At 33.6% G+C, this 16,235-nt stretch overlaps 1 protein-coding gene across 2 annotated transcripts in view; it reads left to right on the forward strand.

The window, feature by feature from the left end:
- Positions 1-16,235, forward strand: part of LOC114342431 (uncharacterized) — an 86,726-nt gene that overhangs the window by 51,326 nt on the left and 19,165 nt on the right. For both annotated transcript variants that reach the window (XM_028293245.2, XM_028293252.2), the window contains exons 3-4: positions 1,996-2,237; positions 4,794-5,044. In XM_028293245.2, the coding sequence (XP_028149046.1) occupies positions 1,996-2,237; positions 4,794-5,044 (493 nt within the window). The remainder of the gene's footprint in view (positions 1-1,995; positions 2,238-4,793; positions 5,045-16,235) is intronic.

The raw sequence follows: 16,235 nt of genomic DNA on the forward strand, positions 1-16,235 counted from the left end.
AAACTGTCTTAATTTTCACTTCGTTGCTATCTCTGAACTAAGCTTAAATCACCCAGTCTATTAGTCCCGCATTGCAACTAACGTGATGGTAGTAGGTGCCTAGTGGCATCTGAAAGATACAAGTCAAAGCTTTCAACTTAATGAAATAAAATGTTTAAAAATATTTAAAATAATATCAAATTGGAAACTTATTCAAAATTCAGTTGCAATGCGAAGCCATTTTCCGTTGGAATTTACCACGCTGAACAGACGGGGTTTTGAATTGCAAATTGTAGAACTCCCTCGTGTTTTCTTTGCTTCAGCATCCATCTGGCTTGCAATTTTTAGAAGCCGTGGAGGTGTTACCAGGAAAATGGTCCAGTAATTCCATTTATTCGTATTCCATGCTTCATGCTTCTGCCAATTTATTTGCTTGAAAGCATCCTCTAGGACTCATTTACTTAAACAGCATAATATATGTCACTTTCTTTTGCGTTTTTTATAACGTATTTCTCAATACGTTACTAAATTACCAAAGATCGTTTGCAGCCTCAGTACCAAAATGTATAAAGTATAATGTACATATATTAGGCCTGGATCCCGCGTACCAAAAAAAGTTGATCAGTGGAATGGCGGTATTTCTATCGCAGGAAAGAAGATCTCAAATCTCAGATATGTAGATAATACAACATTAATAACTGCATCCGCAGAAGAAATGTCCAGCCTGCTGCAGCTAGTGGAAGCCGAAAGTAATAGATGTGGTCTCAAGATCAATAAACAAAAAACAAAAATTATGATAGTAGATCATTCAAATTTACTTCAGATAACAGGAGCCTTAGACCAGTTTAAAGTGGTTAACGACTTCAATTATCTAGGATCCTACATCAGTAATACAGGAGCTTATGAAACGGAAATACGTAGGAGAATAGGCATGGCCAAAAACGCTATGAGTCGATTATCGAAAATCTGGAAAGATTTTGTCAAAAAACACCAAAATAAGATTAGTACGTGCCTTAATTTTTCCCATATTTAATTACGGATCCGAAACATGGACAATGAAATCGGACGACAGAAAAAGGATTGACGCCTTTGAAATGTGGTGCTGGAGAAGAATGCTTCGGATCTCATGGACGGAACACAGAACAAATCACTCAATCCTCCAAGAGCTTAGTATTCAGACTCGACTTTCCTCTATTTGCTTTCCACCTTCTTAAAATGTTTCGGCCATATTGCAAGAAGAAGTGATGATAATCTTGAGAGACTTATAATTTCGGGAAACGTTGAAGGGCGCAGAAGTAGAGGTCGCTCACTTACTTGATGGACGGATCAAGTACAGAAAGCCAGTGGAAAAACATTCTCTGAATCCATGAGGGAAGTTCAGGACAGAAGCCGATGGAAAGAGATAGTTGCTCGTATTATAGGGAATCAAGACACTCTGCAATGAGGAAACGACTGAGGAGGAGGTCATCCTGACAAGTTTATGATTGTGAAAACTAGCGGGTTGTTTTTAAGTTTATTCAATAGCAAACTTTATTATATTTATAATATATGAAAAAATGTTGGTCCGGCAAATATATTGGGCATTTTAATAAGTCCTACACGTAAGACATTTCAAATGACAGGAATTATATTGGTGGTAAATAGCAGTCTGATTTGTGCATGAGAATTTAATTAAAGGGTAACAAATCAGTTGAAAATTCTGTCCGACAAAATACATGGGACGTTTTCGTAGTCTGACGTTCGAAACCTGTAGCCTGTTCCACAATTAAAATTTCCCATGTTCCAGTATTCCCGTACATTAAAGTTTGTCTGACTAGACCCCGTTAAGCTATTAACAAATTTTCAGCTTGCCATTAATAAACTTTTTTTGGTACGCGAGATTCACGCCTATATATTTCAGTTGTATTTTATTCTGTGTTGTCTAGAGACATGATAAAATTTACTACAAAATAAAATTTACATATTTTGAACCGTGTAAGTATTTGTTTGACAGACACAATTTCCCAATTTTTACAGACTTCAAAACCAAATGCCACAAAATGTTCCATAGACTGCGTAACATCTCCGAACGTACCTGACGGTGACATTAGACCTAGTCCAACGTATTATAATGATACTGATCTAGATGATAGTGAAGAAGACTTTGATGCTGACAGACAGTTCTGGCTGGTGACAGTTCTGAAAGGTGACGGCAAGGATCCTATGATTGTCGATCTCAAAAACAGTTTAGCCAATTTGTACAAAACTGCTTTCCAAAGGTAAATAACAGATATTATTAATTCAACAATTAGACGTTTTAGAGAAACTTGACATAATTAATATCTGAATATTTATTATGCTGGGTTTTTAGATGGTATGCCCAATTATTCTAAAATATTCAGAGCTTCCTACCATTTCAGGATATATTGGAAGTTGACTAAAACTTCCATATAATAACTATAACGTCCTGTAATATTATTATCGATTTCAATAGAACAAGAACAAGAACAATAAAGTACCTCGGATGGCTAAATCAGTAAAATTTAAGATATTGGGGCGAGGTAAATCCATACTGGATACGTGAAAATCATATTCTTCTTCTTCTTATTCTTCTTCTTCTTCTTCTTCTTCTTCTTCTTCTACTAGAAGATCTACTAAGCTGCAACTATACCACTCTTTTAGGTTTCTCAGCCAGGAAATTCTTCGTTTTCCTATGGATCTTTTACCCTTCATTGTGCCTTGCATAATGAGCCTTAATATCTCATATTTTGCACCTTTGGTAATGTGGTCTAAATTTTCCAGCTTTCCTGTTTTGATGTTCTTTATGACCTCCCATCCTTTTAGTGGATGGTTGGATTCATGGTATATATTTTCAAAATCCTTTTATACGATCACATCTCAAATGCTTCCAACTTCTTTATATTATCTAGTTTTAGTGTCCAGCTTTCCATTCCATACAATAAAGTCGAGAACGTAGTATCTTAACTAAGGCTCATAACCATAACCTTAGCTCCAGAGGAATGTTTCGATTAACAAACATTTTTTAAATTTTTATAAATGCTTGTCTTAAAATTTCAATGTGTGTCCTCATTTCTCTATCTTGGTCATTGTATTTACCCAGGTTCCCAGATATTTGTAGCTATTCACTCTTTCTATTTATTTTCCCTCGATATCTATATAGCTTTCCTACTGTATGTTGCTTAACTTGGTTTTCTTAACGTTCATTTGTAGTACATATCATCATTCTCTTTGCCTTATCGCTATGCGGGGTCGGCTTCCCTAATTGCATTTCTCCACACAATTCTACCTGAGGTCATATCAATGTTAATCCCCTTTACCAACATGTCCTGCCCTATCGTCTCCCCCCAGGTCTTTTTTGGTCTTCCTCTCCTACTCCTTCCGGGAATCTGCACTTCAGCTATTCTTCGTATTGGGTGATTAACCTATTCTCTCTCATTTTGGCATCAATTGGTGCCACACCTAGACTTCCCCTAATATACTCATTTCTAATTTTATCATTCTTTGTCACTCCACTCATCCATCTAAGCATTCTCATTTCCGCCACATGCATTCGTTGTTCCTCTTTCTTTTTCACTGCCCAACATTCAGTTCCGTACATCATAGCCGGTCTTATGGCTGTTTTACAGAATTTTCCCTTCAGCTTCATTGGAATTTTTCTGTCACACAACACACCACTCGCTTCTTTCCACTTCATCCATCCAGCCCTAATTCTGCTGCATGCATCTCCATCTATTTCTCCATTACTCTGTAATACCGATCCTAGGTACTTAAAACTATTGCTTTTCACAATCATTTCACCATCCAAAGATACCATTTTATTTGTAGTAGCTCCATTTTTAAATGAACATTCCAAATACTCTGTTTTTGTCCTACTAAGTTTTAAAACTTTTTCCTCCAGAGCTTGTCTCCACTGTTCCAGTTTTTGTTCCAAGTCTCTTTCACTATTTCCTACTAACTCGACATCATCAGCATACATTAAGCACCATGGAATGTTACCCTGTAGTTTTGCTGTTATCTGGTCCAAAACTAATGAGAATAAATACGGACTAAGCACAGAGCCCTGGTGCAATCCTACTTTCACATGAAATTTATCAGTCTCTCCCACACCTGTCCTAATACTAGTCGTTACTCTCTCATACATATCCCTCACAATCTTTACATATTCACCAGGGACTCCTTTCTTATTGAGTGCCCACCACAGAATCTCTCGAGGAACTCTATCATATGCTTTCTCAAGATCAATGAATACCATATGAGCGTTTGTTTCTTTACTCCTGTATTTTTCAATCAATTGCCTTATAATGAAAATTGCATCTGTTGTTGATCTACCCTGCATAAAGCCAAATTGATTCTCGGATATTTCGGTCTCTTCACGTATCCGTCTCCGTTCATTTGTAGTAAATAGTTCCATGTAAAGCATTCAAAGAGCACAAAAACTAAATACATGGTCGGATATAGTGGGCACTCAGTTAATTGAGCCATTTTAGTGTAAATGTTCGGCTTTATTTAGATCAGAGATTTCCCGGACAATGAATTGGTAGATTAGGCAGTATTGAATGACCTCCTCGTTCACCCGATTTGAATCCTAATACTTATTTTTATTGGGTATATCTCTTGTTTAAGATGTTCCTGACTACATAAAATCGAAAGTATTGTATACTGTTGAACTATGTAGTATTGAAGTGCAGATTTCAATAAAGGTACAATATACAGGGTGTTGTATTTAAAAAACTAAAGTAATGTATTTGTAGTTTACTAATTTATTTTTAATGTAAGATTCGCGGTGATATTTTTCCAAATATTTCTATTTTTAGACAACAAGAAAAGCACTTAGGAATAGAGAATGCCAGAAGCAAACGTGAAATAAAAGAAAAACCAGTTAAAGTGTATATACATAGGATAAACACAACGGTTTCAAATGGACATCCAAAAACGGAGGTCCTATATCATGTATCGCTAGATGGTAAACCAGTGTCAGCTATTGTAGCTGCCAATGATATGAATTTAGTGTCGGATGAAGAGGTTAGAAAAGAGCTGGGGTATCCATTTTTGATAAAAGCAGAGCGTGAGTATGAGGAAGCCTTAAATTTTATTTTTTAAATACATTTAGTCCTGCAGTATGATTTCTTGCATTATTGAAATGTTAGGCATGCTCGATATCGAATATCCAGACAAAGATAATTCACAAATAACTTACCTGAAAGACTCTATTCTGAACATCTTCTTCTGGATGCGCATATCCGTGAGGAATGTTGGCGATCATCATGACAATATTTATCTTATCTGCAGCTGCGCGGAAAATCTGCACAGATGTTTTGCTGAACCAGTTTCTGAGGTTGTTTAACCAAGATGTTCTTCTTCCTGGACCTCGCTTTCCAAATATGTTTCTTTGTAGAATCACTTCTAGTCTGGGCTGATTATATCGGAGAATAGGCCATTTTTGGGAAAAGTTATTTACCAGCAATTGTATTGCTGGAATCGAATTATAAGATCCTATATATTAATAATATAGGTATGCAAAGTCCTCAGATAGTGTGATACTTTTTTATAAACAAAATGGCGCACGAAAATCGTGGTTTTTTCAATTATTGCTCTATAACTCCGAAGATTTTACCTTTACAACAAAACCACTTAAATAAAAATTCACCGTGATTAAATTCTGCATAGAGACGTGTTTTTCCCGATCTGCTCCGACGAAAATTTTCTTTGGAAAATGCGGGTTTTCCCAACAAAATTTTTAATTTTCAAATAAAGTTTTAGATAAGTAATTATCTACCAATAATTAAATAATTTAGTGACTTAAAAGCCTTCTTGGTTTAGCTTATAGTTCCAGAAGCTGGTGAAAATTGAACGAATATTTTAGCAACAATTCAATTGTTAATTAATAATTTACGGTCGCAATAATAACCAAAATAATTATGATACACTGATTAAACTTTGAAATCGTATAAAGATGAGATGCCTATTTAACATTTTCTCGACAAAATATAAATTTTTAATTTTTTTGCATAATCTTTAAATGTTTTAAAAAAATAGTTATAAACAAATTAACGTTTCTCAGAAAGTTTTTATTATATTATAATTTTAAAAAATAGCTAAAATTCGCATTTCAAATATCTTGAAACTGAATGCTTTAAAACTTTTTTGCAACCATTCGCAAAAAAGTTATGAAACAGCAAAGTAAACATACGATTACTACGGTGTCTATATATTTTTTTAATTCTTTCAAAGCGTAGAAGTGAGTTTAAAGTACAAGCTAATTATTTACAAAAAAATATCGATTATAAGTTTAATGGTTATATTTTAATTAAAGATTATAAATATATTTTTTTGTAATTTACAAGCGCGAAAGTAGAATAATACAGTACTGTAGCTAAAATTTTCACTCGGAGCGACGACCGGCGGCCGCGCGACGTACACTTTTAATAAATAATGTATGCTGCGTGTCAGTCGCTTCGAGTGAACATTTTAGCTCCAACTCTGTATCAGGCCTACTTTTGCGCTAAAAATTACATAAAAAAGTATTTTTAATCTTTGATTAAAATATAACCATTACACTAATTTTTTACATTCTTTGTGAGTAATTAGATTGTACCATAGACTCACTTTTAAGCTTTGAAACAATTAAAACAAATTATAAACAACGGAGATACCGTGTATTTACTTTGCTGTTTCATAACTTTTTTGCAAATGGTTGGAAAATTTTTTTAAAGCATTCATTTTCAAGACCTATGAAATGCGCATTTTAAGTATTTTTTAAAATTAGAATATAATAAACAATTTCTGAGAAATGTTAATTTGTTTATAACAATTTTTTTAAACATTTAAAGATTATGCAAAAAAATGAAAAATTTATATTTTGTCGACAAAATATTAAATAGGCATCACACCTTTATAATATTTCTAAGTTTGATCAATCTCTCATGATTATTTTGGTTGTTATTGCGACTGTAAATTGTTAATTAACAATTGAATTGTTTCTAAAATATTCGTTTCATTTTCACCGGCTTCTGAATTTATAATCTATACCAAGAAAGCTTTTATTTCACTAAGCTATATAATTATTAATAAATAATTACTGGCCCAAAAAAATTATTTGAAAATTCGAGATTTTGTTGGGAAAACCCACATTTTTCGAGGAAAATTTTCGTCGGAGCAAATCGGGAAAAACATCCCTCTATGCAGAATAAAATTGGGGTAAATTTTTATTTGAGTGTTTTTGGTGTAAAGTTAAAATCTTCTGAGTTATAGAGCAATAATTAAAAAAAATACGATTTGTCGGCGCCATTTTGTTTATAAAAAAAGTAGCACACTATCTGCGGACTTTGTATACCTATATTAATAATATAGATAGATAGATAGATAGATACATTTATTTCCTTTTAAAATTTTACAATTTTATGGAAAGGGTGAGAACAAATATTTCGTTCCTTTTTTTCATCCCAAGAAACACACAATATGTTTATTTTAGGGATAAACAAAAGAAAGAAATAAATAAAAAAAAAAAAAAAAGAAAAAAACAACGAGTTATATAAGAATTAATTAAAGATACAAAGTATAATTTACGTATTTAACTATTCATTTATGATGAAAGACCTAAGTTTTAGAACATTCCAGATATAGCTAGCTATTATTTTAGCTGAATATACCGTAATGTTATTTAAGGTATGAGTTACAGTATCAATATCGGCTATATAATTAATGGATGATTGTTTCATACAAGAATATATTGGACAATCAAAAAGTATATGTTCAATTGTTTCTAACTCCTTATTGTTACAAATAGTACAGATTTCATTAGGATTAATTTTATATGTAGAATCCTTATAAGTGAACGTTAAGCAGAATGAATTACATAATCGAAGCTGTGCAATAGTTCTTGTAATCTGGATGGGCATTTTTAGGCATAAGTATTTTTGACTTAATTCGGAAAGAGCTAGGTGTTTATATAAGGGGAGAAAATTGGATTGCTGACAAAGAGAAATATCTAATTCTGAGAGCTTATTTTTAAATTTGATTAACAAGGCTTTTCTATTCAGTTGTAGGGAATGAAGGGAGAGATTATTCCAAATAGGTTCAGCATCAATAAAAGTAAAAAGTGATTTTACCTGCGCTGCCCAGTTATACCTGCTATCGGTCTCCATCAGTTGTAGTTGACGAAAAAAGCACATTTTGGGGTAACGGGAATCGTCCATCATATAAATTTTCTTTAACCAGTTTAGTGTCCACTTGAATATATTATACAAGAGTTTGACTCTGCCGCATTCCACTCTGACTATGTAACCGGGTGTGGATATGGGAAGCATAAGAATTCGTTTTAGGAATTGTACTTGAACTTGTTCGAGAACATCTACATAACGGAGTGCCCATACAGAAATACAATTGGAGATTGTACTTGTTACTAATGCATCAAAAAGTTGTAGCCTCGTTTGCATGCAGTCAATTTTAAGTTTAGCTAGAACAGGTATAAGTGCTCCAGTTGCTTGTTTAGCTTTCGCATTACTCACATCTGCCATTTCACGGAATAGAGACGAAGAGGCAAAAGTCACTCCAAGGTAATTATAGGTGTTAGTTAATAGAATGGGATATTGATTGAAAGTGAATTTAATATTATTTTTTAAGTTATAAGGACCCCTAGAGAAACACATAATTTTAGTTTTAGCAGTATTGACAGTAAGTTTGTTTTGTTTGCAGTAATCCTCCAACATTTTTAATTTTTTTGATATATCGATCTCCGAGTGACCTAATATTACCAAATCGTCAGCGTATAAAAGCATAAGAATTTCATTTACGTTATTAACATTGATGCCTTCTGCTCCGCGGCTTTTAAAAAAATCTTCGATGTCTGCAAGAAATAACGCAAATAACAAGGGACTGAGGACTTCTCCCTGTAACACGCCCTCACAAATGTTAAACGATTTAGTATATTGCTCGTCAGCATTAACCCTAAAGGTAGCATTAGAATAGAAAGATTTAAGTAGAAGTACAATTTTAGAGCTAATACCTAAAGCAAAAAGTTTAGACCAGAGCAACGCGTGGTTAATGCAATCAAAAGCCCGCTTAAAGTCAACAAACAATACAAATAGCTTGCGCTTTTTAAATCGGAGACGAAATTGAATGATGGATGTAAGAGTATAGACATTATCGTAACAACCACGTTCTTTACGAAAACCAGATTGGGATTCGGGAAGTATATTAAACGATTCTACCCAATTGACTAAACGGTTCAAAATAATTTGCATGAATACTTTAGTAATGCAGTTTACTAAAGCAATTCCCCTGTAATTGGAAGGATCGTTAGAGGGACCTTTTTTGTGGAGCATTTTTAGAGTAATTTTCGACCAACTATTAGGAAAAGTGGAAGTGTTGAAGATAGTATTGAAAAATGAGTTAAGGTATAAGATCCAGTTATTTGGTAAGTATTTGTAAAACTCATAGGGAATATTATCAGATCCTGGAGCTTTGTTGTTTTGACAGGAATTTAAAGCTAAGTAAATTTCATTGGTGGTAATAGGATTATCAAAATACGGATTCCTCGCATCGAAATAGAGGGTTGTGTCCACTATCCCGGCTCCCATAATTTCAGAGTAGAATGTTTCCCATGTTGCAGCAGGTAAAGATATGTAACTATTTGAAATATTTCGAGCTCTTTTAATATGAAACCAAAAAGTTTTTGAATCAGTAGAGTTGGAAATATTACCAATAATATTTTGTTGAAATTCAGTTTTTTTTACTTTTAATAATTTTTTATACTCTGCTTTAATAATTAAGTATTCGTTTTTAGTTTGATTTGAGAAATTGTTTTGTTGACAAATTTTGAGTTTACTTTTAACTGATTTCTTTAGATCTCTACATTGACAATCATACCACGGTTTGTGTTTATTAGGTCTGTTAGGAGCGATTATACTTTTTGACAGCCCAAGATTATCAGCTGTTTTATAAATATTATCCAACAGGTTTTTGTTTGCCATTTCGACATCATGAATTATGTGCACCCCCGCCGAATTTTGCATGTTTAGTTTATAAGACAAAACTAAAGATTCATTTAACTTAAAAATAGTTTTATTTTTTATTATAGTTTCTTTCATAGGTGAAAGATACGTTTGAGTTATAAAGCATGAAACAGGAAAGTGGTCTGATAAAGTACACGTTGTATTTACGTAAACATCATTAACAAAGTGCAAATGTGAGTTATTTACCCAGACTAAATATATTGTACTCTTGCCCATAGGGCCGACGAAAGTAAATTTTGCAGGCCGATCAGAAATACACCTACCATTTAACAGACAGAACCCGTTAAAATTCATGAAATCAAGAAGGCATCTACCTTTTGCATTAATTACAGTATCTAAACTTTGTCTCTCGTCAAAAAAATTTGTGTTTTCAAATATTTCAGGAGGGGATACGTCATTGTCTGAAACACGGGAGTTAAAGTCTCCTCCAATAATTATAGGTGTATCATTAAATTTCTCTAAAATATTAGATAACACCTCCTGAAATAGTGACAATAAATATTCAATACTTAGACTAGGTTTAAAATAAACGTTACAGACTACAAATTTATAATTATTGCTAGATATTAAACAAAAGATCCACCAAGGTGATTTATCAATACAAACAGAAGAAAGGTTGGGATTACAAAAAATTGATAGACCACCGCTAGCCCTACCCAAGGATTTTTCTTTTATGGCAACTGAACTGGCACATGAGTAAGTAGATAAATAATTTGAAAATTTTATATTTTCGGTAATAACCCATGTTTCCGATAAACAAAGAATGGGTATATCATTGAAATCACTTAAAAAGTCATTAACACTATTAATTCCTTGTGAGTTCCAAAAAACAATGTGTACTGATTGCTATTCAGATTTCGAGGAGGCAGGTTTTACAACTTTTAGGCCAGACTCTCGATTAGGTGAAGACTCTTCCTCGCGAACTCTTTTGTTGGATAGTATTTGAACGATTTGCGGAACTCCATAAACATATTTAATAGTGAGATTTGTTTCAGTTTTTAATCGTAACTCTAGTTCTGCACGTAAATCATTTAGATGTTGACGCTGTTTAGGTGTCATATCAGAGATTATCTTAACTGAAGGATATAAATTACGAGAAATATTCTTCTTGTTTCTCAAAACGTCCAATGCAGCCTTAGGAGTCCCAAAAATAACACGATAAAGACGAGGTTTGTTATTATTAGTATTTTTTCCAAGACGATAGCCGGACTGGATACAATTCGCAGAATTCGGAGATAAGTGCGTAATTACTTCTTTAATTATGCGAGCGTCATCTTCGGGTGATCTTTCAGGAATTCCTAGGAGTAGGACGTTCTTTTCCCGCTTCAAACGCTGAGTAGTTTCGTAATATATATCATCTTGTGACGGAGTTGTAGAGTTCACTAGTTTTTCCAAGGAACTAACTTTTTCACGAAGAAGATTATTTTCATCACGAAGAGCGGATACATCCTTCATGCAGTTTTCAAGCATTTGTGATTGTGTAGAAAACTTGTTATTTAATTCTGTCACAGAATTTGTGAGAATGGATAATTTGTCCATAAGTAAATCAAACTGATGGTTGCTGAGTAGCGAGGCTGAAGACATAGATGGCTCATTCTGAAGAGTAATGTTATTCGGAGAGGCTCTACAGGTATTACAATGCCAGTTCTCAAATGATACGGATGTTTCATTGCAACCATTTAATTCTGATCGAGCACATCTTTTATGGCATAATTTGTTGCAACTTAGACAAGAGACCTGGCTATCGATCTCCATTAACAAATTATTGCAATATAAGCACAGAGATTTTGAAGACATTCTTCTAATGAGGTGCAGGTTTATGTTTTTTTGAAGATGTTAATTAAACTAATGTATGTAGTAGATCCAAAAAAGACTTACTGTTTGATTAATTAAAAACAATCAATGGCACGAAACTATATATTTTAGAGAGCAATTGTAAACACGTCTGTACACCACGGACTTTCAGTTCTCACTCCCTATATGGGATAATATATAGTAATATATAATATATATTCCAGCAATAAAATTGCTGGTAAATGCCTTTTCCATGAATTTTGCTAATTAGCCCAGAGTATTCTAAGAGTTCATATTCTGCATTAATTTCGGTTAATGTGTCTAAGGAATTGCAACTTTCGAGATTTGATGGTGGTCAATCTCTCTCGGTTCTTCTTCATTCTTGTGAGGACTTCTTCATTTGTGAACCGGTCAGTCCACGGCATTTTAATACTTAAAGCCACATCTCAAATGCTTTCAAGTTTCTGCACCATATCTTCATTCAAAGTTCATGATTCAACATCATAAAAAAGGGCAGAGAAGACGTAACATCGTCGCATTCCAGCTTTTATGCCAAGAGAAAGATTATGGCTCTTGAATAAGGCCCCCATCCAGTTGAAGGTGGATCTAGCATTTCCGAAGCACGCTCTTATCTCTTGGTTGTTGGTCGATTCTTCATTTATTATAGTGCTAATATAGTTGTAGTGCCTCACTCTTTCTACAGGAGTTAACCTTCTGTTATCTTTTTCTTGCTGTGATCATTGTCTTATGTACGTTTGTCTTATTTACGTTTATATTTAGTCCATACTGTTAAGTGTAATATGGAATTTTGTTTATAATGTACTTGTAGGTCTTCTAGGTTGTCGGCAATTACTGTGGTGCTATCTGCATTCTTCTTCTTTTAGTGCCTATTCGTTTCGAATATTGACGATCATTCTGGCTATAATTATTTTATTAACTGATGCTTTAAATATATTAGTCGTTGTTGTGGATAACCATTTCCTCAAGTTCTTTAACCATGATATTCTTCTTCTCCCAACTCCACGCTTTCCGAATACTTTACCTTGAAGGATTACCTTCAGTAATCTGTATTTAGTGCCGTTTCTCATTATGTGTCCGATATATTCTAACTTTTTCCTTTTAATGGTATACATCACCTCTCTTTCTTTACCCACTTTTCGTAATACGGTCTCGTTGGTTATCTTGTCCGTCCATGATATCCTTAGGATTCGCCTGCATAGCCACATCTCGAAGGCTTCAAGTTTTTTCTCCATTGCTTCAGTGAGTGTCCAGGATTCAACTCCGTAATATAATATTGAGAAGATATAACATCGTGCGAGCCTTACTTTTATCTCCAGATTAAGGTTGTGGCTTTTAAATAGTTTGGCCATGTTATTAAATGCACTCCTAGCCTTCTCTATTCTACATTTTATTTCTTGTGAGTGATCCCATTGTTCGTTTACTATTGTTCCAAGATAGGTATACTGTTTAACTCGATCCACTGGTGTATTATTGATAAATAGTTGGGCGTCTCTAATTTTTTTTTGCTGATGATCATAAATTTAGTTTTTGATATATTTACTTGGAGTCCAAATCTTTCACTTACTTCATTTACTTTGTTTATTAGTTGCTGTGAACTGTTCATACTGTCTGCAAAAATAACGGTGTCGTCTGCATAGCGGATGTTGTTTAGGCGTTCTCCATTTAGAAGTATTTCATGTTCGCAATTTTCCAAGGCTTCACTAAATATTTCCTCTGAATATAGGTTAAATAATATAGGTGAAAGTATACAACCTTGTCTGTCACCTCGTAGAATCTGGATCTCTTTCGTTGGTTCACCTCCAAGATTCGTTCTTATTGTGGCTGATTAGTTCCAGTATAAATTTTGTATTATAAGCCGGTCTTTATCATCCGTTTGGGCTTTTGTTAGAACATCCATCATTTTTCGGTGTTGAACTGTATCAAACGCTTTTTGGTAGTCCACAAAGCAGGTGTAAATATCGCAAGTCATATCTCTGCATCTTTGAAATAATACCTGTAGACTAAACAGTGCATCTCTTGTACCTACGCCTTTCATGAATCCAAACTGTGTGTCTTGTATTCCCTCTTCGCATAGCTTGTATATTCTACGGGTTGTCGTGGTTTCACCCCTATTCAGCGGTCCCCATAAGCGCGGTCCCCGATTGAGCGGTCTCAATACAGCGGTCCCCGTTTCAGCGGTACCCCGATTCAGCGGTGCCCGATTCAGCGGTCCCCATAAACGCGGTCCCCAATAGAGCGGTCTCAATAAGAAAATAATAATGACAATGATAAGTAATTAGTTTTATTGTAGGATATTAGTTTAACCTATTCTTGTTTGGTAATATCTAAGTATCTGGTATATACCCCAGTTAATAGGGAAAAAAATCATCCATTTCAGGTAAAAATGTTCTACAGGGTTTTCAAAGTTTTAAACGTTAGATGAGGGATAACTGATGATAATTCCGTGAAGACGTACAGCTGTTTTTGCTTTTTTTTTAAACAATTGCAAAGAATGAAAAAAGCAGTTTTTTGACTATAAAACGTTTCCTGCACATTTTAGAGAAAAATGTTTCAAATAAATGTAGATCTTAAAAAGTTCTTTAATTTGGTGGTAAGCATATTGTAATATATAAACAATTGACCGAGATAATTTCAAAAAACCCTCATTTTTGCAGTAAATTATAAATATTAATAACTTTATTTTTTGCACAATGACGTAAAATTTAATGACTTTAAATTATGTCAATTAATGAGTTATTTAAGTGTGCTAAATTTCAACCAGATCGACCAAATAGTTTATAAGTTATTCAATTTGTTTATCCCAGAGAGCAATTGTTTATACAACTGTTCTTGCCCTACAGTGACTCTGTGAGATATTTAGCAGATCGCAGTCAATTATTTGAGACTTGAATTTTAAGACGTATTAAAAAATTTTTAACATTTTATTGAAATTGTTATTAAAAAAACTGTTTGAAAAAGACCTGACTTTTTAGCTTATAAACAATTAGAATAACTTAGATATTTTTTATGTTCCGTGCTTGTATGTAGGCTCAATGAAAAGCTGATGAAAAAATGCATATAAAAAAAGAAAAAATAATTTTATATGTTCATTTTTTATTGTTAAAACTACTGTCCCCAAGAGGGTCCTGTTATTACTCATTTTCCTGAACGATGCCTCTCAAACGGCATGCTGCAGAACCAAACGCCGCTGAAACGGGTCGGTGGAATCGAGAACCGCTGAAACGGGGACTGTTAAAATGGGGTCTTACCATTCTACGATGTATAATTTTAAGAAAAAGTTTTAATGTATGGCTCATTAGACTTATTAGCCTATATTCTCCGCACTTTTTTGCTCCCTGTTACTTTGATATGGTAATAAATTGGCTAGGTGAAACTAGAAAATCTTTTGGGATATTGCCTGTATTTCTATCTGCATACTTGATGTTATTTAGGCGGTACTCGTTTGGTAATATATCTTTTTCAGTTTCGTACAAAACTTCGATAAATATTTTTTCAGAGTAAAGATTGAAAATTAGAGACGACAAAATACAGCGTTACCTCATTCCACGCATGATTTTTACACATTCGGTGTGTTCACCTTCAACGCTGAGCTTTGCGGTCTGATTCCAGTAATTATTTTAGATCTTGGTTATTAATTCCTGATTCTTATAGACAATGCGAAAACGGCGTTGAAAAAAATATTCCCATGAGATTTTTTTGCATACCTAATTACATTGTAATACACTTTGTAATAAGGTTCAAGAAGTCACCCACGCGAAAAGTGGTCCAAATTTTTTTAACAATTTTTTTTAATCAAATTACAAAAATTATTATTTTCTCCCGTACAAGTTTTTTAGACCATTCTGGACAAAAAACGTTTCTTGTAACTTTTCTCCAAAGTTTATGGTTTTCGAGTTATAAACAATTTAAAATTTGAAAAACGAGAAAATGGCCATTTTTAAGACTTAATTACTCGGTTAAAAATTATTATTATGAAAGTCAGAAAGTGACTAAATCAAAGTTTAAAGCCCCCCTACACGATCCTGAAGAAATTTGTGTCAATAATGTATTACTAAGCTGTTATTTTTAATTATTAACAATAAGCCGTAAGATCGTATTGACGCAACTGTAAATGTGAGTGCGATGCCCCATTGGACTGCCGGAATGGCATCTCTCTCGCACTCACCATGGACGGCCGCCTAATACGTGTAAGCGCTTATTATTATTACTTAAAAATAACAGCTTAGTAATAAAATAATGACAAAAATTTCTCCAGGATCTTTTAGGGGAGCTTTAAACTTTGATTTAGTTACTTTCTGACTCTGATAATAATAACTTTTAACCAATTTATTAAGCCTTGAAAATCGCCATTTTTCGTTTATTTTTTCAATTTTAAATTGTTTATAACTTGAAAACCATCAACTTTAGAGAAAAATTACAAGAGACCTT

This window comes from Diabrotica virgifera, chromosome 3 (genome assembly GCF_917563875.1).
Source record: "Diabrotica virgifera virgifera chromosome 3, PGI_DIABVI_V3a".
NCBI classification, from domain to species: domain Eukaryota; kingdom Metazoa; phylum Arthropoda; class Insecta; order Coleoptera; family Chrysomelidae; genus Diabrotica; species Diabrotica virgifera.